We start from the raw sequence: 22,052 nt of genomic DNA, 5'->3' as shown, positions 1-22,052 counted from the left end.
AACTCTTCTGCGGAGTCATGAGTCGCGAGGACATTGTGGACAGTGGAGAACGGGGAGCTGGAGGAGAGTGGCGTGGGGGTGGGATTTGGAGAAAGTAATTGAAGCTGAGCTGAGATGATCTGAAACAGAGAGTCGGGCGCACTGCGGCTCTTTGTATTTAATGCCGCGCGCTAGGGCACGACATGAAACGCAATTCTTCCCTGTTATCGTTTCAATCCTTCAGGAAACAGGCCGAGAAGATAATGCGGGAAGAAGTTTTAAAGGCTCACCTGGAGCGGCCGATTCATCTCCAGTCCTGTTTCGGTACGCTCTTTGGGTCAAGCTGATGTTCAATTCAAAACTTACTCTCGCAACTTCTCTATTATACTCCTCGATGTAGACAGCCCTTAAAGGCGACTGTTCTATCCGCTTTCCTCTCTGGTCTCCCAGAGGTCCATCTTCTGCTTACACGTGACAAGTGTCACGTGCTAAACTACTCCTTTCTCCGCGCAGTTCCGTCCCAGACCAATGCTTCTGTGCCTCACAGCGTAGGGATTAATCTTGACCAGGCTCGGCAACGGTTATTAGGACATCAACTAATTACTAATTACTTAAAGAAATAGTAAGTAATTGCAATAATTAATAATAATTTATAAGGAATTAATTACCAAGGGAGAATTTATAAGTACTTTCTATAATAAATTTATATAAGAAGTACTTCTAAGATAAATATTAAGTTAAGTAAACTTGAGCTAGCTTTATAATAATTTATTTACTCTTCTTACTAGAAAACGCAGTATTGGGACAGGTATAAGTCTAAATCTCTTATAAGCTATATTATTAAAGAAGTAAAGTTAATTAGAATAATTATTTAATAAAATACTTTTAGTATATAACAAATAGTACCAAAATTATCCGAAATTAAAATCTAGGATATACTTGAAACTCCCGTAATTATAGATAATAATCTTATGAATCTTTAGGGGACTTACTCGCTAAATAATTAATAATAATTGATATCTTATAATTGTGCATTAATTATAATCGATTGTGCGATATTAGTAATCGTTGCAGGGCCTGATCCTGGCCATGCTGGGGAAATCCAGATTCTCATAATTTTCAATGTTTTTCATAGTGATAACGGCAGCGGTGCCGAAGTGACGAGCAGGATTCTGACTTCACTGACGAACCCGCAGCAAGCCTAAAGCCTAGAGAGTAGAAAGGCTTTATGATTTTGTGAGGCAGGAGCGGTGCTAATGTAGTATTAACTCAATTCTCTCTCGTATTGCTACTCTGACTCGCCTAGAAGAGCCTTTAAACTGTCCTTTCAAACCACATATTACGAAGCGATGGCGGGAATGTCAAGTGTTAGCTTCGCAAGTGGAGCTTGAATTGGACCTTCCTTTAGGGAGCATGTATCTTATCACCTAATCTGAGATTTGGTGTGTCGTCCGGAATACAGCAGCTAACCACCCGCGTTTCGACTATTTTGAGGTCCGATAAACCCGCTATGTCGGTACTTCCTTCCGACAGTGGGGACGCCAGTCCAGCCACACTGGCATCTCACAAAATTGATATAATTTACATCCCCCTATTCGAGAATATGAGGGTTAAATCCACACTCTTGCTTAATTCATCTAGAACTTCATCTAAAACATTATGACTGGAATAATTAAGAGAGCTTTTTGGGATGCCCCAGAGGGCCAAATTCACTACCGCTACATCCTCACCACTGCAACTGAGAAAAAGGCACCCGTAGTCTTTCTGCATCAATCTGCATCATGTGGGTGGTCCTACCAGTCGATGATGAAGCAGTACGCTGAGCGTGGGCACGATTGCTACGCACCAGACATGCCAGGGTTTGTTTTCCGGAACTTGCTTCCCCGGTCGCAAATTTAAAACAAGTTGCTAATACCTCTTCAGGTTTGGGTGCTCGTATGACCCGCCTGAGGATCCGGCAAGTACCAGATACTACGTTGATATCTGGATGGGACTATTTCGCCACCTGAAACTGCCTAAAATGCATTTAATTGGACACCACTCCGGCTCTGCTCATGCTATGGAATTGGCAGCCATCTATCCTACTGAGATTTTTACTGTCGCTCTCTCGGGACCAGCGTTGATGAGTGAAGAAGAACAGGCGGCTTCATACAAGATCATTGGAGGCGAATGGAGCAAGGTAGGTGTTTAACACTCACCTCTTCCTTAAACCAGTGGTTATGAACCGGATGTATTGCGTGTATTGAACAAGGGTTATTCCGTGGACATGCATCAATTTCCCCTCGTAGTGACTCCAACCCTCTGTCAGAATGGCGAAGCTGATTCAGTGAACACTTAAAGCCAAAGGAGGACGGCTCCACTTTATGAAGGTCTGGAATACACTAAATGGACCGCTTTGGGACACCCTCGAGCTGAAGAATCACGAAGTTATCGACAGTCTCCGCGCTTGGAAGGGTCGTGACCAGGCGTATGGCGTGTCTTTTTTTCAGCCAAAGCTGAAATACTTCAAGAGCATTACGATTCCAATCCTAGCCATGTGTTCGAGGGACGATATCCTTTGGCCTTGCTTTCACTATTGCAAGGAACTGGTAAGTCTATCTGTTTTTGAGAAGAGAAGAGAAGAGATGGTTGACTTGGGATCTCGTAGCAACCGGAGGCGCGATGTGAGGTGACGAAAGGTAACTTGTTTGAGAATGGCAAGGAAGTCGAAGGAAGCATTTCTTATTATCATATGGACTTTTTGGACAAGCTGGGCGCATGATGACAGTTAGCAGAGAATTGATGAGATCGCTGAGCGAGCATTTATGCGGCTGTAGGAATGCTTTTAAGTACAAGGTGGCTTGCATGGGAAATTATACGTGTTTTCGTACACCCCTAAATTCAAGGGTAGTTCTTTTGAATGCCCAGCAAGGTCGACAATGAAGCAGCAATGCATGCCAAATACTTCTCTCGCTTGTTTCAGGGCCCATGTCGTCTCTTTTCTCCATACCTCGCGGTTCTGAAAAGAAGCTGTAGCCAATGTGCTATAGGAAAACTCAACAACTGCTAATAAAGGGATAGTAAGAAGTGACACTGGCAATGTAGACAGGCAAGAAACGTGTCGCGAATTGTAAGAAGTCAAGCCAGGAAGGGGCTCGGCTCGCTTGGGCACTTGTTTAAGCGAAATGAGCGGGCATGTGACCACCTCATAGAGTATCTTCTCGATGGATTGCCTAAGATTTTTCTCATTGACTTCATCTTTTTCTTGCAAGTGAGTGGGTTATCGAGCTCGCAGGGCCTTGGTCACCGGTTGGTATAATCTCCCCTCGATAACCCGCACCAACATCTCCATATTCTAGAGTTGTGAAAACCCCCAAAAATAATAATCACGAAAGCGACAACGCATGTGTTGAATTGGTACTAACTTATCAGTCCTTCCAGCACCAGGTTCAACCACTAGTTTAGTGCTCTCCACTCTCATTTGTCATGCGTCACTCGCCGAGCTTACCAAGTTCACTAATATATTGTCATTTTGATTACTTTTGATTTATTAGCTAATTTATAATGTATTAGAGAAAGCGGGCCCGGCATCATCAATATCGCCAATAGGTAATAGGGATAAAGACCCTTACTTTGGACACTCTCTCCTCTACTTTTAGACTTCACTCTCTTGTATCTAGTCATTCTACAGACTGTCAACCTCCAATATATCGATTTTGTACCAATATATTGTTCCCATTCCAATAGCATGCTTGACACCATCTTCCATGCATCGATAATAATTGTCTGATATTCGGATTCGCCTTCACTAGAAAGGCGGCTGTAGGCGAGCTTGAGTTCCAGGATTGTTCGGTCGAAGCTGATGGAAGGAAGAGGCAAGACTGGATGAGTTGACTGCGAGCACAAGTCTTCGATACTGAACTACTATAATCGCAACGGTCAAGAGTTCCAGTTCCTCCTTGATGAACTTAGGGTACATAGGTTTTGGTAACATCTAACCCTCCACACCCGCGGAAATTCTCCAATGCTTTCTTTCCGGCTGAGGAGAGTTCTCCCCTCCAGGGATCATCAGTCTCGAAGCAGATTTCACCGTCGTCTGGGCTATCTCCATCGAAGATGACTGGGGTGCCTTGTACCAGTCTCCAACGTCTATGGAGAAACTTCCTTTGCAATTAAGCGGCTTTTTAATCGCGGTTTCATTCATGACTCCACTATCCCATCCGCGAAGCTCAAATGCGAAGTCCCCTGGTTAAATTGGAGGTAATTCCGGTAACTTCGATAACGACTTGCCCAGAGGCTTGAAATGTTAGCTGCATGCCATCGTAGCTCACAGAAAGAGTGCACTTGTCTGGTGTGATCAGTCGTATATTATCCATAATCTGTCAGTGTGTGAATAGACGGAGGTCTTCCGGATATATATATGTAAATGATTTGCGGATCAGAAAGGAGAACCTGCATTTCTGAGAAATGGGCTTGACTTTATCCATTCCAACCAGCATTCTCTCCAACTCACTCCATCCGGAACCGCAAGCAGCCTCAAACGAGAAGCAATCTTCTGAATAGAGTTCCATTCACTCTCAGACTGTCGAGGGACTGCCTCACACGGTTTCGTTTTATCTGCGAAATTTTGCAAGACCTAGAGCATATTCAAGACCAGGATGAGAGCTTTGGAATGATACCCGCCTTGCCCTCCTTTCCATGAAAGACACAAGTGCTAGGTTTAAAGCATGGGGCGAAAGTATTGCAGCATTCCATGACGGACATGTCAAAACTTCACTTGATTCTCGGTTCAGGGAAGTCCCGGAAATCAGGGGAAGGGCGTTGCAGATTCTCCAGTACTTGCAGTAGTATCTCCACGATGGCGAGTAGAAGAGCAATTCGCAACGATGACGCCCCTGTGTTCTCTAACATCTCGTAGCAACTCTGATCATTTCCGGAGAGAAGCCAAACGCGCCATTGGACAGTAGTTCAACGAGCGGGTCAAGTGACGAGTCCCAAGGAGAGGACTACGGAAAGGAGGAGAAGGTGGAGGACCATCAAAACCCAATAGAGGATCACGACCACTCTACCGAGACGTCAGAACTACAGGAAATATTCACAGCCATAATTTATTCTAACAAAAGCTTGATGAAGCTTTTAATGGCCATTCGAAGCTCGCCTGCTCGAGATGACTACATTAAAGTAGCTTCACGTTACAAAGACTGGGATCCATACCCAGATATTAGGCAGGTGAAAGAGAAGCATGCATCTGCCAAAGGAAGTACTGGCTGGATGCTCACTCGTCTCGGAAATGTTATTGCTAGGCGTCGCCAATTCCTCAAATACCGTTTCGAACATTCTGAGAAAATGGCTGGTGGATGGGACGAGGCGGAGAAGACACAGAAAGAGGTTGAAAACCCCGAGAAGACGATCGCATGGACGAAAGCAACGACTTTCATTCGAAACGACACGGTTTACCAGAGAGAAGGGTCCGATACCGCGGGTTCCTTTGGCTCACAGACATCTTACGGCCAGACGGTCTTAGGTGATGAGACTGCAGCCTCTAAGCTCGCCGTTCCCCCGCCTCCAACTTTGGCTTTCCTGCAAGCTCTATTTTAGTATGGGGAACCGTTTAACTGTTCTTATTGCTACACGGGGTAAAACGTAATGAACAAAGCTGTTTGGAAGTACGTATGTCTTGATTCTTTAAGATAAATAGTTCACTAACAGCAACCAGGAAACAATCTAGCCAAGACTCAGAACCAGTGTGTCTAAGGAATACTCAAACTACTTAAGTTACTTAAGTACATACTCATCGAGTATTAAGTAGAGTATAAGTAGCCCCTCCATAACTAAGCTTAAGTAGAGTAGTGTCATGGCCTGAATAGGCTGTGCGGAAGGATATAGGTGTATATTGGTATAATAGTAAGGAATAATGGTGCCCTAAGGGCGGTAAAGATACTATATATATGCTTGTGCGTGGCCTGTGCGTAGCACGTGACAAGTAGAGTAGACTACTTAAGTGGTTTAACTATTTATTATATAGTTTATTCTATTAAATATCTCTCTTTATATTATAAATACTATTTAATTCTTCTCTTTATTATCTTTTCTTTTTTACTACTTAAAATCCCTCTAATACTATTTATTATACTAGGAAAAATTAATATAATAATTATGTATTATTTAATATATGTGACTTCCAAATAATAAACCAAAGAGAAAAGGAATATATAGGGCTTATTTTGACTTTCATTTACTCTAAGTGTGACGGCGCTGGCTGGGGCCAAAGGGGAGTGGCTGTCACATGACCAGTTTCACCTAGCTAGCCCGCGTTTCAGTGGTTTTAGCTAGTATTTCCCTCCTTTTGACCCTCTCCTTCTTCTCTTTAGCTTAGTATTTCCAATACATGAGATTCTTGGATCTTTGAGCCCTGGCCATTGCCTCGATCCCGCCGTCACACTAAGATATAATATAACCTTTTAAAATAAGTTTAAAGCTAATAATTAAGTCGGGGGACCCCCTCATAAGGATACGTGCTTGCACATGACTCACTATTTAAGTTAAGTATATACTCGATGAGTATTGAGTAGAGTATAAGTAGGACATATTTTGGCTGAGTAGAGAATGAGTAGGACCCACTACTCTACTCTACTTTACTCATTTGACACACTGCTCAGAACTTGATCAAGACTCTGCAGGTGGCACAGACATCTCGCTGACTTCCAAAGCAGAGATGAAGTAGGCCATTAGCGTTGGATCGGATAATCTCACTCAGCGCAATGCCCCACCCCACCGACAGGTTTTCGGTGATCGATACGAGTTTGGTCCTTCATTGGCTGCAGCATTCAATGCTGCCAACGTAGTTCTAAGTGGTGAGAGAAGCCTGGACATGAAGGCGCCGACTCCATCTGGGACTGAAAACCCTGAACTGGCTTCTGAAGCCTACAATGAGTTGCTAGACAAGTATTGCTTCGTACGTACTGTACAAACGAGAACCGTTGAGGACCTACAGAAAGCTGAGCTAAGCTAATTGTTACTGTAGTTTGGATCCCAAAAGCCTACCCCGTCTCTGAAGGATGGTATATTTCAATCTGGTCAATTTAAAGAGATAAACGAAAAGTCGATTGAAGCCTCGATCAGGAAAGGCGAAGAAAGTGTCGATTCGAACCTGCCCGTATACACCAGATTGTGTCGGAGACATATTTCCATCGAGACACTAAACACATATAGACTTGGTTATGAGTTGGATCGGGTAAGAACAATTCCTAAGAGGACGTCGGGATACTAATAGAACACTGCAGGATCCAGAGTATATAGCCATAAGACACCGGGTTCCTGAGTATGAGCGGGAATTTCTCTGGGTTCACACCCGTGAGATCAGAGCAAGGAGGCAGGGAGTGAATCAACGGCAGCTTGAAGCATCAAAGCAACGATGCAAAAGGCCAAAGAGAAATTCGATCTGAACAGCCCTACAGAAAAGGAGCAGATTGGAGCCGCGATCCGCAAAGGCAAAGAAATATTCGATCCGAATCGCCCTATGTATACTAGAATTTCTCGCAAACACATTTCCATTGAGACTCTGAATACACAAAAAAATCGATTATGAGTTGGATCAGGTAAGGCCATCTCTAGCTTGAAGCAAGCACACGCTAACAGAAGGCTTCAGGATCCAGAGTACGTCCTAATCAAACGATGGGTCCCAGAACCGAGACAAGATTTCTGTGGGCGCATACTCGTGAAATTAGGGAAAAGAGACAAGGTGACTCCAAAAACTCAAGCACAGGGAACGGTCGAGGGAATAATGAACTCGGAACCAGAAACCTTTCGAAACGAAAAAAGAAAAAGTCCTCCCCACTTTTAGCGTTCTTATCTAGAAGTCGGCAAAAGGGTGTCGAGAGTGGAGATAAATGGGAAGATGAATGAACTGGTTGAGCAGACTCCAAGGATGGAAAACAAAAATACGCCGAACGCCGGAAGAGCGGGTCACCCCTGCCCAGCTCGCCCTTTGGCATTTCGAGACACGACAGAAGGCAAATCTTTGCTTGATAGCGCCAAATAATAGCAACTTTCCCAACTTCGTTCCCTTGTGCTCTAGACGCGGAACAAGTGGTTGTCTCTTTTGAGGTCAAATCAGCGCATGACGGAAGCTAAGTGTCTCAATCACATCTTCGGATACAAGTGATTGCCTAGTGTCACAACTACACCGATTCGGAAAATAACAAGCATGATCATCTCGGTTATTTCACCACTTCCATATTCATTCCACAGGCAGGACGCAAATATCGGCAAGACTCTGGCGCAGGCTGCCACAAACTCACTACTTCAGCACCTGTCCCTCGAGCGCCCACTTGACCCTAGCCACGCCACTGTTCCCCACAATCCAAAGATCCTCATAATTCGCCCCCGTCCACGCAAAATTCTGCACCGTAAAGTTCGTCTGCACACGCACCAACAACGTCCCATCAGAATCAAGTACATCCACCCCCTTACCTGCTCTTGTCACGATATAGCCGTTGGCCGCGACCTTCAGCCCATCAGGCACCCAGTCCTGCGCCAAGTAGACGGGACGTTTGTTGAGCAGGTGCTTGCAATTCGCGCTGAGATCGAAGGCGTATATCGTGCGCTTGCACGTTGTGTTGAATTCGGTCCCCTGTGGCCCGAGACTCTGCTGTGTCGTGCCTGCGATTGCGCCTGTGTCGGAGATGTACACCGTTCTTGGACAGCCTGCAACGACGGGTGCGATTGCAATTCCGTTCGGTTGCACGATGTCGTCATTGATGACTGAGACCGCACCAGTTGAGGGCGTGAAGCGGTAGCTGGCTGTTTCGAGTTGGGGCGCTCTATCTGTGAGGGCGTTGAACCAGGAATATTGTGGGTCGGTGAAGAAAATGTCGCCGTTGTCGTGGACGAAGAGGTCGTCGACCGTGTTAAAGTAGTAGCCGAAGTAGTTATTGAGCAGTGTGACGGTCTTGTTGGTCAACGGATCGAGAGTTGCGATGCTAGGCCTCTCTTCGATGCCGCCGATACTGTTGTTTCCTCCAGAGACGCCCCAGTATATCCTATCAGGTGTGGTCAGTTCTTTTCTTTAACAGTAAGGTTTTCACGCTTTGGACTTACAGTCCGTTGTGGTCAGTGTGTCAAATAAGTAGAGTAGAGTAGAGTAGTGAGTCCTACTCATACTCTACTCAACCAATTATTGCGCTACTCATACTCTACTCATGAGTAGTATGAGTAGTGTGAGTAGGTACCCACGTGACAGACTAGCCTAATAAGGTAAGCCTCCCGTCTAGCGCCGCTCTAGCGCCACGTCTCTACCCAATTAGGCAGTGGCATTACTTAGTAAGCAAGACGGGGGAAATCAAGATCTAAAGAGTATAACTAGTTTATTATTATAGAAAATTAGTATTTAGCTAGTCTTATATAAGCCCTAACTTACCTTTACTAGGGCTACTTAATAAATACCTGTATTATTTAATCATTATTAAATAAATCTTAATTTATTATTGTCACGTGACGGCTACTCATGAGTACATACTCTACTCTACTCAAATTTTTAGGACATTACGCTACTCATATTCTACTCACGCTACTCATGAATATTCATGAGTAGTATGAGTAGCATGAGTAGTTCTTTGACACACTGGTTGTGGATCGTTCCGCCATTTGGGGCATATATGGATCCGATATCAGCTCTCCAAGCTCTGGGGGATCAACATTAAGATTGACGACGAGCTGTGGAAGAAAACCTGGTGGAGATTTGGTTCCACGAAGCTGAGAGAAATATAGCTTATTCGTCACTGGCGAATAGACTGGTGCTTCATGCACGGCTACCTGCTCAGTCAGTGGCAGTTCTCCAGTCAGGGAAAGATCGTGCATCATTCTCCATGGAGAACCTACCATTGTTGACCTCAAATACGTATTCATAGCTCGGACTGGGTCCCAGCAGGTCCAGTCCACGGGCTTGATCAAACACTAGGAAGTCCGCTTTCCTGACAAGCCCCCAAGAGGTGTCATTTGGGACCATAGTCGAAGGGTATATGTCTTCGTAAGAGCCATTATAAGACGGCTCTCTGAAGAAATGATATGGCATTACAGATGCATATTTTTTAATGCAGACAACGCTGGAAGGTGGTCCACAGATTTGTGCCAGTGGTGAGACTGTGCCTAGAGGCTGAGCGAAAGCCCCGGCCGAGAGTGCGAAATAGACAGTAATTGAGAGAGGATTTAGCTGCAGCATGGCTTAGGATAGCAAATTTACAGAATCAAGTGACTGGGAGATTCTCTAACATATTCGTAAATTTTCGTTGTGGTGTTGCGTAGATGACGTGTTGGGATTGTCAAATAAAGGTGGTTGGAAGCCTTGATTGATTATCGAAGCTGGGAAGCCCATTAATATAAGTACATAATCCACTAGTCTCCCAGCCCCCTAGCTACCTTAGGTACCGTGGGCTTGGCACCTTTCAACAGGGATCCAGGGCTGTTTTTGCCTTGGACCTTGGGGAAGCAGAAAGTGCCCGAAATTCAAGAACGGGATTTTGAGTTATATTTTTCCGGTTCTAGCGCCGACTGGCAATCCCGTGGATATACCCCTCGTGCTTAGGTTGACCCTGCGCTAAGAGATGGACCAAATTGTAGCGAGGTCCTTGTTTTTGCTTATCAAGAGCTAGATTTGTGCTTCTAATTCAATTAACCTTGTTTTTCAACGAAAAGATCCATGCCGTTTCCGTTTCGCCATAACATCGCCAAGGTCTAATCACGTCTCCGTCGCTTTGTGGCTCAAACTAATTTCCATTCACTCTCTCATTGAACCGCGATAGGCCGCTGATTAGAAGTGGGTGGCAAGAATATTGCTTCCCCTAACATTAATCAAGGTGTAGTGCCAAAATTAGTTGATACTAGAAGCCAGATTTGAACTCAAATTATTTTGGCAGAGGTCAATAAAGGAAAAACAGTCACGAAACCACCAAAAACATAATGCCTTTCCTATTTTGCAACATATGTACTGTACAACAAACATTCGATCCCGCTCTCATATATATACAGACTCCCTTCATCCCCGAAAAGTACAGCTCACCAATCACTGATCCCAACATGAAAAAGGGCTACTTTTCCCATATTCCCCAAGTCTGCGTTAGCGGTTGTAAGTTGCCATACACGGAATTCTCCCCATTAGGTCAGCGCAGCTGCAGAGGCATATAAACCCTCCGCTGAACTGCACTTCTTGTACTTTAGATATCTCAACCTATATTAACTTTACTCTCATATTTGAAGCCTAACTACATATTAAATACTGCTTCATTCATATAACCGTCAGCAATAGCTTCTACAAGAGATCGCTACCCTTTATTACACTAGAAGCTCCCGTCGGCAGCATAGCCGCATTGCGCTGCTCTGGCATCGGCAATGGGTGTTGCAACCCCGGTGGCTGTGGAAATGGCAATGGCATCAAGAAAGAGGACTACGAACTGCATTGTGGTCTGCTTGGATGAATTTACTAGGCCCACAAAACGAAGCGAACGGGGAGAAGATGGGAGAAACTACTTACAGATTGGACGATTTGAGTGAAGGAGCAAGAGGAAGGACTGAACAAATGTTTTAACAAATAGGTATACTGTTTGAACTGTTTTTGGAAGATGGCGCAACTTTAGGAAGATTTCGTACTCTTCTCCTCAAAAACTCGCGTGCCTCGCACTCGGATATTCCGTCCCCTTTACTCCTTTCTAGAATCGTGGAGGATTTTGGGGCTTACATGAGTCCCAAGTCTGCCAGACAGACATATCCGAATGCTTTGAAAGGGCTTATATCGATCTCTTCTAGACTTTGTGGTGTGCCTCGTGGAGAAAGGGGACTTGTTTGGGTAATTTCAGTGGTGAATTCTGCGAGCTCACCGTTGCCCACTCTCAGTCTCTCACTACATTCGGCCCTTAAATCTGATATCAGTGAAGCTGATATAGTTCCCGTAAGGAGAACTACTAAGCTAGAAAGGGAGGTGGAATCTATGGTAAGCGGTTAATCGATCAGTTAGAAGGGGGCCCGGGGGTAGGGGAAGCACGCGACTAGCAAAAAGAGTGCACTCGTCCTGGTGTTAGATTGATTGTATTCCGAATATGCCTATACCTTATCTAGAATACCAAGACATCGAAACACTCCAATACAGTGATCTGGAGATGATCACAATTGCTCAGCTAATCTTCTAAGTCTTGGCATCTTCGCAGCCTGCACAATCTCTATTCTCCGCTGATTTTGCTCCACTTTAATTGCACGGTTAAAAATGCCTCATGGGCGCTGGATGTAATATTTATGTAGTCCCTATCTATCATACCGGAACTATTGCGAATGCTGCAAGGGAAATTTGTTACCTTTAGTAGTGGATGGCCTACATCGCGTTTGCACTCAGGCTCGACTTCGCCGTTATTTTGCAGTCTCACCCAAATGCATCAGCCCCCCATGGTCGCCACTGCCTTCGTGTTGAAGGAGGTGCCACAATATTCCCTACAAACCCCTCGCCCCACTCTGTACAATACCTCCGAACGACATCTACCAACCTCCCTCTTGTCTTCTTCTTATAAAATACCTGCATATGATCCAATTCCCGAAACCACAGCACATCCAAACCATCCCCCTTCCATATGCCTTCTTTCCAGATTCCTGTTTCCCGACTCCCATTGTCGGCGCCGGTCAAATACTTCCCAACAACTTCTGTATCAACGATCGGATCCTTCCCACCCAGCACCACGGTCACACGTCGGCGCTGGATATTTTCCTTCCACAGGATGTTTTCGCTCCAAAAGAAGCGCCGGGAGAGGGTGTGCGAGACGCCCATATCTTTAGAGGCGAAGTAGGTGAGTTGGTGTTCATTAGCACGCCTCGGTTTGCGACAGACCTAAGGTTGGAAGGAGATTAGCCAGGATATACTGGGACGGAGATGGAAAGACCCCACGAAATTATACGCCACATCTGGGAGATGCAACAAGAAAGACACCGGGTCGATGAATAAGATCGGGCCGACCTTCTGTGCGATCTGTGGTGTATTAAGGGGGTATGTAGAGATAATGCTTCCATAACTTTATACGTTGTTAATGTCGGTATCAATAAGCACAGATAGGGAAAGAAGAAGGGAATTCCCACGAATGCGACACCAACACAAACTTCTTCCACTTATGCTCCTTCACTATGCATAAAATCTCTTGACACATCTCTTCTCTCCTCAACGCTTCACCTGTAATCCTGAGGCTCACAGGCATAATCTCCACCGCGATTATCCCTAGCTCTCCATCTGACCTCTCTGTTTTACTATCCACATTCAGCTCCGCTAAGAAATTCACATAGGGATAGAGGCCGATGCCGATGCCGTGGATAAACAGGATCGGGAGTTTCGTTGTGGAGGTGTGAGGGCGGTGCTAGTAGGTGAGAGTCTTTGCTGGGGACCGATAAGGGCTGAGGAGCGAGAGTGGGTGGAAGGGGAAGATGGTGGGAAATCGGAGGAGCGAAGTGCGGTGGAAGTTGAAGGAGTAGTATTGCAAGTAGCAGGATGTTAGTGTGTCTACGACAAATACGCACTAAAGAGAGGGGTAAGGATTAGCAACCCAGTTTGTGCTATAGAACGACAAATATGACTTTATCTTTCTGCAGGAGCTCACCATGTACCACGTCAAGCTCCGATGTAACATATCAACCTTGTCAACAGTCACTCTCATGCACTTTGCGCTTCCCCTTCCAGGTTCAATCTTCCTCTCTAGCAATTTCTCCATCTCTCCAACATACTCGTCTAGCTCCTCATCGTCTACCGGATCATGCTCTCCCGTATTGAAAAACGCCCACAGAAAGAAGTCCTTGACGTTGTCACGCTTCATCTCCGACAGAGGGGCGTTCAAAAACCATTTTGACAAATATCGCTCCGGGTCTGGAATATTCTCGTGGCAGCGCTGGAAGAGTAGACGGCGGTGTTCGCGAGAGACGGGTATTGGGTGAGTCGCAGCTGCCTGGAGGTAATATTTGCGCGGAAGGTAGACCAAGAAATAGAATGCTGTTTCGAAGGCAACCCAGGCTTCTAGCGCCCAAGAGACATGGAAGGGAGAGGGGCGGACTAGGTAGACGGCTAGGCAGTAGAGGATACTGAGAGGCGCGATCCAGTGAAGGAAGAATATACAGGACCGGATGAAGATGTAGTCCCAGAGTGTTGTTCCCTATCATGTCGATGATTGGCGTCGCTAGCGGCTAACGACGCAACTGCAGGCGTCGGCTAGTGAAATACTGGTGGCTACAAGTAGGGGGCCAAGAACTTTAATTACAATATTAATTCCGTATAGTGGTTCAAAGTAGGGTGATGTTGATTTCATACCTGAGCTGAAGGGATTCCTCTTCTTAACAAAGAGCATTCCTATATACACAACGACTGGCAATAACTTTGCGATCACTACGCCATAACGATCCCAACAGAAATTTGCGACGCGTTTGCGTTGGCTCTTTTCCATCTGAGAATGGGGCTTCCGCGTTTCCCATGTGAGAATACCCGGCTTCCACCTTTGCCATGTGAGAATCGGATGTTCGACATTTTCCATGTGACAAATGCCATGTAGATCTGGATCGGCGCAATTCGATTTCAATAGTTCTGTGGAGGGCGCGGCAATAAACCTTGCAACTGCAAGGTTCAAAAGGCGTTGCGCGGCAAGAAGAGGCCCCTGTATCTACAGGGCCTTACAGGGCTTTCAGGGCAAATATGCGCACTCGCACACTCACCCTATAAATATCGCTAAAGATACTGCTCCTTCAGGCCTTCAAGCACCTGAGCATGATCACTTTACTAGGCCTATCTAGCGTCCCAGGTTTAGCGTTCACCCCTGGCGGTTCCAATACTTATAGCCACGTCCTTCGTAGACTCTTGGGTGTTTTACAATAAGAGGAATCTTGAAGACCTCGGATGGGCGGCACACACTCATGTTGACAGGGTCCAAAAAGAAGGGTCCAATATCGGTAGGGGTGGTCGGAAGAGCGCAAAAATATGGTGGGGTCCCAAGGGTTTTCCGGCCTAAACCCGCACGGGCTGAGCTACTCGATGGCCCTGTAGAAATGACCTGCTTTCGGCCTCTCAGCAGCGCAAAACCGGTTTTTGTTCAGTGTGCACAAAATTACAGTGGGAGAGTTGCATGACTGGTTGTCAGGCCACCTCAACCAAAACCCCGACCATGACGCCAGCAAGCCCACAATGCCCAGGGCGTCGCGCCTTCAATTAAACTTTTAAGGGTTCTGTCGGCTGTTAGCGGTGCCCAGACTTTGAGTTCATATTTCAATGTAAGGAAAGACTTGGTCAATCTTAAAAGGAGCAATATGACAAACTATTATCACAATACTACCACATTTCTTATACGTCCCTTATCCTTTATTAACGTGTTGGTAAACACCATCCTATTATATATCTTCCCTTATTCTCCTCTGCCTCAAGAATGTCGCTTATCAATACTGCCGACCCGCTCTATTCCTCCCTTGGCTATAATTAAGCTGATATACTCCGGTGCAATTCCCAAACCACTACAGGACATTATAGCCCCTTTGCAGAAGAGTATCAGTCACAGATATCCCTAGAATATGGACAGAAATCACAGGATTACGTCGGTTCCACCAGCGAGTCATTCAAAAGGGAGCTGGATACGTGCAACTTAATGCCAACCTGGATCAATTTCTTCATGAACCAAGATTGTTACCGCCGGATGAAGTCCTAGACTCATCCCTGCGGACCCAGGTCTTCGTCATATAAGTCCTATTGATCAGTCCAAGCTCCCGAGTATAGCTCGAGTCGACGCCTATTATGCTCCCAAGCCGCAGTCCTCACAATGAACCTGTATTGCTCTGCAGCAGGTGCATATACCATAAACTCAGACGTGTTAGTGACACAACCTAAAGTCTCACTCGAAACCACCACAGCTTGACTAGTCTGCGGGAGTTGGGAGGTGATCGGAGTTGAGCACGGCCGGGTTACGACCAGACGGTATCCCTCAATGACCAAAGTTCAAACGGATCACCTATACCGAAGCCGGGAATACAACGACGAGGTGCTCAAGTCACGAGATGGAGACTCAAGACCCAAACCGAGGAGAGAAAGCCGGGAGAGCATCGAGATGCCTACTTCTTAGTTAGGATGGCATTTAGCAAACAGTTAGAATCAGAACTTGGCTTACTTATGAATATAATTTAATAGTGATTCTATGTATTTTGAAATTCTTGCAATGCGAGCAGACCATTCTCCGCGGTGTCGTACTTGTAGTTGTCTTTGTAAATGTTTCAAGAGGCTTTGCCACCATCAGTCCTGATACTGGTAATGCTGACAGGAAAGGTCTTTTCAATCTCGGGTCTAGAAGTACCTTGAGGTTAATGTGGTTATCCTCAATCAAGAGCAGTACAGCTTTCCGCTTTGCAGCATTGTAGGCACACTTAGCAAACGTTGGGGATTCATTTGCTGGTCTTGGGTGAAGCATTATTGGCTATCTCTACCGAGATATGGGTCATGGGCTTGGCCTGTGATCCATTCATCCACTCGGGGCGAGATTCCCTATATGGGCTCCGTGGCCATATGGAGGAGGTGGAATGGGTCCATGTTGGAGGCCTGCAGATTATTACACAACGATCGTAAAATATCAAAGTGATAATAGAAATCGAAAAGGGAGTAGAAAGATGTGCTCCTCGTATCCCCGTCCTTTACTCACTCGGAATGGTTGCCCTATTCAGAGTGACTCAACGCTTTGGGGCGTATCTGGCAGTGACTGGTCCGAGCTGGCAGCCTCCTGTACTTGCAGCCTGTTAGAGTCCGGATTTGAGGGGACTCTCTAGTGGAGCATGCACATCGAACGGAAAGGAGCTCTTGCTGACAAGTCACCTTTGCTTTGTTTATGCAATCTCCCTATCGTCTTAGAATTTCCATACCCAAGTCGCTATCTTCGTCTTCTTCGCCCAGCCAAATCATTACTCCTTGCGTTTAGGAGTAGATCTTTCCCATTACAAGTATTTGGTAGTTCTTCTCTTCAACAGAAGATAGGTGAATGCATATTGCATCAATCCAGAGGGTCCGAGTCATCCCTTGGAGAACCTCCACAAGGCGGAATGGAAGTTCGACGTAACCTGATAGGGATCCCATCGAGCTGGATTCCCGCCATAATTGCTGGAACGCCCATGCAAAAGATAGTGTGAATACTGAGGGGCCGTGGGAAGTTCAACAATTTCGATGTGGCAGTGGCCACGTGTGAAGTTCGGAGCGATGTATCTTCTAGACGCCCACCCCTGCAGCGGAAGTCCATAGCACTGGCCCGGGGCAATCAATGCCCGTCAGCCATCTGACCACGCAGCCTCGAATCTCAGCTCTCATTTCGAAAATCCTTTCTTAGAAACCACAATCATTCTCAACGTTTGAGCCCCTTCATCATCACATACCCGCATGGCCGAAGCCGTAATCGGCCTTGGTGCGTCGATTGCAGGTCTAGCAACCTTCGCCGCCCAGATCGTCACAGCGCTTCGGACCTACGCCTCCTCGTACGCACGCGCCGAGCAAAAAACTAACGACCTCTCAAGCGATCTCGCTCTTATTAGTTCCATTTTGACGGATCTCGGAACTTCGATATCGAAGTATGAACTAAAGTTTCATATCACGGCGAAGAATTTCGTGGAGGTGAAAAAGACATGCGAGAGAAATTTCGAGAGGTTGAATGAGGCGCTAAAGGAGGTAAAGAAAAGGGATGTGGAGGAGGAGGAAGGAGTGGGAAGGAAGGGGAAGAAGAAGGGATTGGGAGCTTGGGAGAAATTGATGTTTGCATTAGGTGGGGAAAAGGAGTTTATGGAGTTTGTCTCATCAATTGAGAGTTCAAAGTCGACTCTCCAGCTTCTTCTAGAGTCGTTTAAGTTGTTCATTTTACTGCGATTGTAGGTTTGCATTTCAGCTCCCCGGAAATTTGGTTCTTCCTTTTAGATTGCAGTTGCTAATGTCGTGCAGGCACGAGTTGAATGAGGAGCAAATGGAAGATATTAAGCTCTTGAACCGAAAGGTTCCTGTGCTTGTGAGAGGGATTCAGAGTGCTGGACTGGCAAGTTTTGAGCCCAGGCAAAGATTGCTGAACCAACACTCTGCGAATGAACCTATCACAGTGATGCATGTCAATACAGTCGATAATCCAAGCGATCGGCTTAAAAGTTTGTCAGTTGGCTCACCACGCCCCTCTGAGATCTCACGGAGGAGTACTGCACCAGTTCCAACACACCATAGCGTCTTTGCGGGTCAGCAGAACAGTTCGAATATTTTCACCCGGTTTCTGGGCCACGCAGGGGCGCTATCGAATGAGGCAACAGAAGCACCAGAAAGCATGCAGAGCCCTGTGATTTCATTCCCCCCCGAAGTCGGTCAAGCTCAACAAAACCACGAAGAGGTGCTCGATCCACCCTCGGACCCCGAGGTACCAAATGACCCGCCAAGTAATGCTGAATTTTCACCTAGCATGCTTCAGCCAGTGACAATAGCCCCAAAAGTTACCACCGACCAACAGGACGAACGTGAATCGTTTCATGGAAAGGAAAACACCTGTCAAAGGCTATCACAATCACACATCACTCAGCATGCACCTAGATCTTTACAAAGCATGATCGCAGCAGGTCAAAATCAAAGTCTGTTGGCTGCTAATCTAAATACCTCTGGGTACCTGGACGGACCCAAGGACGTTATCGGAGACCAACCTGGAGGCGATGATTGCAAAGCAGCTGGATCAAGCATACACAGAAGGTCCATTTCCAGTGCATCTGATTGCTTAGGTGAACCTCCACCTCCTCCAGCTACCCGTGAGATTTTCATTGGGGACCGCAAGTCTCCCGGCCCTCCCCCAACTCCACATGCTCGTGGGGTTCCCCCAGGAGATGGGTCAAGAGGAGGGCCTCCTCCCATTCTGAACCATCAGAGCAATCTGGAACATGGTATTCAAACAGAGCACTCTTACAAAGACCATTCAAGTGATGTAGGAAATGTCTCCAAGCCTGTGCAGAGTCGAGGCCCACCGACTTCAACCTCCCGTCTAGTCTCCACAGAGAATCGGGACCAAGACAGAAGAGATTCTCGTCAAGTATCATCAGACGACGAAATCTTCTCATCAGCATCTCCGATTTCTGCCAACGATGGAAACAACATCGAACTTCGAAATCTAGGGGCTCCACCAAGACTAAGAGAGTCATATTCTTCACATTCTCCCTCTGTCGATACGCGCTCTTTCTACGAAGGCTGGCTCCTCGAGCCCGAAACCGGTCTACGAGACGTTCCCGCCCTGACTGTCTTCTGCTGCTCTCGCTCCCCAATCCACCTCCGAACCGACGAGTCACCTATGTGGAGCATCCACCCTTTCTCCCGTGACAGTAAGCTCCTGAAAACACACCTTATTAAAGACACCCCGAAATCTACAACTAGAAATAAACCCCCAAACAACAAAACCAAAGGCTTTGCCACACCCATCCCAGACGCCAATATCATAGCGGCGCTCTCCCCAGACGCACGGAGAGAAATAAACGAGTTGTTAAAAGACAGAAATAAGCAAGCTACGAGAAAATACGGCTGGAAATTGGCTGCGATAGCTAACTATCCTTACCCATCCTCAAAATCAAAACGCTCTCTCCTGCATCCAGAAACCGCCAAGACAGAACGCTACCTCATCATTCTCAAGGGGGGCCCAAAGCTTCCAGCTGGCTCTGAAGCAGCGGTCCAGCCGATTCTGATAGGCACCGAAGAGGACCTTCCCGATCGACACAGCAATCCTTGGGCCCAGCTCGACGACTTCGAGTTCAGGCATGGGGCAGCACTAGACTTCCCCGTGATCCCAGGGGAAGAACACCGAAACAGTGCGCTGCTACAGATCAGGGAACGGTATAACGATTCCCGTGACACCGGTAAGAGGGTCAGATATCGTCAGCGTCCGAAGTCGCGATCTAGATCGTTTGTTGATCCAAGAGATGATTACGAATTTAAGAGACCTCGCAGGGAACTAGAGGGATATAATCGTGCTCATACTCGAGAAGATTATGAATTGGAGCGCTCTAGAGAGAGGCTGGAGGCGGATAAGCTCCAGGAGGTGCAATCCCGTGAGGAGTACGAGTTAGAGCATGCTCGGAAGGAGCTTGAGAAATATAAGATCCACTCTACGGAAGAGGACTATGAGCTGGAGAAGGCCAAGAAGGAATTGGTGGCCTACAAGCTTGAGAAGGAACGTGAGGCGGAGGAGAAGCGTATCAAGAAGGAGACGGAGTTGAGGAAGTTGGCCGAGGCGAAAGGAGAAAGGGAGGAAGAAGCCCGTCCGAAGATGGATTCCGAGAGGTACAAGCAGGAGCAAGATGAGAAGGCAGCGAAGGAGAGGAGAGAGAAGGAGGAAAGAGACAAAGGATATCAATACCGACTCGAGGATGACCTCCGCAAATCTGGAATGGATAGAAGAAAGATTGCTGTGGTGCTCAAGAAGGACAAGGGAGTCGATCTAGGCCGCCCGACTTATACAAGAATGTCTCGCAAGTATGTTTCGATCGAGACTCTGAATAGGTATAGAATTGATTATGAATGGGACCAGGTAAGACCAATTCTAGGGTATGTCCAAGTAAGAGCTAACCGAGATTTTCAGGACCCCGACTATATCCTAATCAAACGATGGGTTCCAGGATATGAACAAGATTTTCTGTGGGCTCACACTAAGCAGATCAGAGAGCTGAAAGAGAGGGAGCTGAGGGAAAGGGAGTTAAAGGGGAGAGCACTCAAAGAGAAGGAAGAAGAAGAGTACAGACGAAGACCTGATAATGATCTCCGCCAGAGCGCTGGACCCGTCCCTTCAAGCGCAGCGCATCTTCGGGCAAGCGGTGGTAATTGGGAGACTGCACCTGATTGGCAAGAGCCCAGGGAGTTCCCAAAACGGTCGACGAGATTTATGGAAGGTCACTACAACACATCTCATTATAGTAATCCCGCCTTCCAATCAGGAGAGTGGAGGTCTGAGACACCTGCCGTGGCGGGAAAGCCACAAACCCAGATGGACGTGTGTGATGAAGGTGAGCTGGGTGAAAAGGGAGATGGAGAAGTATTAAGTGATGAGGAAGCAAAGCGGTTGATGGCGGAGTTCTTGAGGGGGTTTAGTGCCGATAAGGTGGATCTTGGGGCTATGGAGGGAGTTGGAGAGCAGAAGGTGGATGAGGAGAATGGGGAGATAGAATAGGATGAATTATGTCAAGAGGAGGGAAATACATAAAGTAAGGATGTAGTTGATTGTTTACAATGAATCAAGTACATCGTATCTCATATCAAACCTCAGATTCTTGTCCCAACCATCTGGAAGACGAGTGCTTATGCCCTACGAGGCGAATTTGATGCGCCTGTAATACTATATTGCGAAGTGCCTAATACAGAGTCTATGAGATAGGGATTCATGGTGGCTGCATGCAGATTATACAGAGGCCGTCTCCGTATCGTAGCGAACATTATTTTGACCCCGGCCCAAGTAGACACGCCGTCAATGTCGGGACCGCTGTTGTCTGTATCCATCATATATATTCGCAGAACTTTGTCAAGAGCAACAACGGAGTCCGTCGTCATACCCATAAGTCCAAGCGTTTCCGGATTCGCCACGCCCAAAATGAGGATACTTGAATGCCGACTGGCATCAGTGTGAAGAATGAATAGAGTAAAGTAGAGTAGTGACCCCTACTTATATTCTATTCATCAAATATTTCCACTACTTATATTCTACTTATATTCTAATTAAGGTATTCATGAATATTCATGAATACTTTGAGTAGTATGCACGTGACGCGTGCACGTGCCCAGCTAGCCTTATTTGGTAAAGCTCCGGGCACTCTCGCTCTAGCGCTACCTCGCCACCCAATCAGGTAGTGGCGGCGCTTGGTAAGCGAACCAAACCTCAATAATACTTCTAAAATTACCTCGACTTGAGAACTTAATATTAATAGTAGAGGGAAAAAGGAGAAAACCCAAGATTCTGAGGAGGATAATTAGTTTATTATTATAGAAAATCTTTATTTAAGTAGCCTTATATAGGTACTAGCTTAGCTTATATAAGGATACTTAATAGGAATATTAGTTCTTTCTTTTTAAATAA

General features: G+C 46.3%; 6 protein-coding genes across 6 annotated transcripts; 3 read left to right on the top strand and 3 right to left on the bottom strand.

Moving 5' to 3' along the window:
- Positions 1-1,638: 1,638 nt before the first annotated feature.
- K444DRAFT_665839 (alpha/beta-hydrolase) lies at positions 1,639-2,786 on the top strand (the record flags this gene model as incomplete). The annotated part of the gene is made up of 4 exons (XM_024887127.1): positions 1,639-1,838; positions 1,903-2,158; positions 2,349-2,567; positions 2,627-2,786. 4 exons carry the CDS (start codon positions 1,639-1,641, stop codon positions 2,738-2,740), a joined length of 789 nt encoding a protein of 262 aa, XP_024733081.1. The 3' UTR covers positions 2,741-2,786.
- A 2,030-nt stretch (positions 2,787-4,816) lies between these two features.
- Positions 4,817-5,556, top strand: K444DRAFT_632603 (uncharacterized protein; the record flags this gene model as incomplete). The annotated part of the gene is made up of 2 exons (XM_024883494.1): positions 4,817-4,823; positions 4,877-5,556. The coding sequence occupies 2 exons, from the start codon at positions 4,817-4,819 to the stop codon at positions 5,554-5,556; spliced, it is 687 nt and encodes a 228-aa protein (XP_024733080.1).
- Positions 5,557-8,093: 2,537 nt separating this feature from the next.
- K444DRAFT_654404 (calcium-dependent phosphotriesterase) lies at positions 8,094-10,177 on the bottom strand (the record flags this gene model as incomplete). The annotated part of the gene is made up of 3 exons (XM_024885944.1): positions 8,094-8,999; positions 9,578-9,767; positions 9,838-10,177. The coding sequence occupies 3 exons, from the start codon at positions 10,175-10,177 to the stop codon at positions 8,258-8,260; spliced, it is 1,272 nt and encodes a 423-aa protein (XP_024733079.1). The 3' UTR covers positions 8,094-8,257.
- A 2,028-nt stretch (positions 10,178-12,205) lies between these two features.
- K444DRAFT_654401 (uncharacterized protein) lies at positions 12,206-14,472 on the bottom strand (the record flags this gene model as incomplete). The annotated part of the gene is made up of 7 exons (XM_024885943.1): positions 12,206-12,225; positions 12,460-12,823; positions 12,881-13,004; positions 13,069-13,340; positions 13,488-13,499; positions 13,581-14,126; positions 14,329-14,472. The coding sequence occupies 7 exons, from the start codon at positions 14,470-14,472 to the stop codon at positions 12,206-12,208; spliced, it is 1,482 nt and encodes a 493-aa protein (XP_024733078.1).
- Positions 14,473-16,693: 2,221 nt separating this feature from the next.
- On the bottom strand, positions 16,694-17,083 carry K444DRAFT_615966 (uncharacterized protein). The gene has a single exon (XM_024880829.1). It carries the CDS (start codon positions 17,066-17,068, stop codon positions 16,910-16,912), a length of 159 nt encoding a protein of 52 aa, XP_024733077.1. The 5' UTR covers positions 17,069-17,083; the 3' UTR covers positions 16,694-16,909.
- A 248-nt stretch (positions 17,084-17,331) lies between these two features.
- K444DRAFT_665837 (uncharacterized protein) lies at positions 17,332-21,196 on the top strand. The gene is made up of 3 exons (XM_024887126.1): positions 17,332-17,847; positions 17,918-20,516; positions 20,568-21,196. Exons 1-3 carry the CDS (start codon positions 17,366-17,368, stop codon positions 21,150-21,152), a joined length of 3,666 nt encoding a protein of 1,221 aa, XP_024733076.1. The 5' UTR covers positions 17,332-17,365; the 3' UTR covers positions 21,153-21,196.
- Positions 21,197-22,052: the final 856 nt, after the last annotated feature.

The sequence above is a fragment of the Hyaloscypha bicolor genome (genome assembly GCF_002865645.1).
Source record: "Hyaloscypha bicolor E unplaced genomic scaffold K444scaffold_118, whole genome shotgun sequence".
Classification (NCBI taxonomy): Eukaryota; Fungi; Ascomycota; class Leotiomycetes; order Helotiales; family Hyaloscyphaceae; genus Hyaloscypha; species Hyaloscypha bicolor.
Note: the sequence above shows the minus strand (reverse complement) of the source record. Positions and strands in the feature narration are given on the sequence as shown.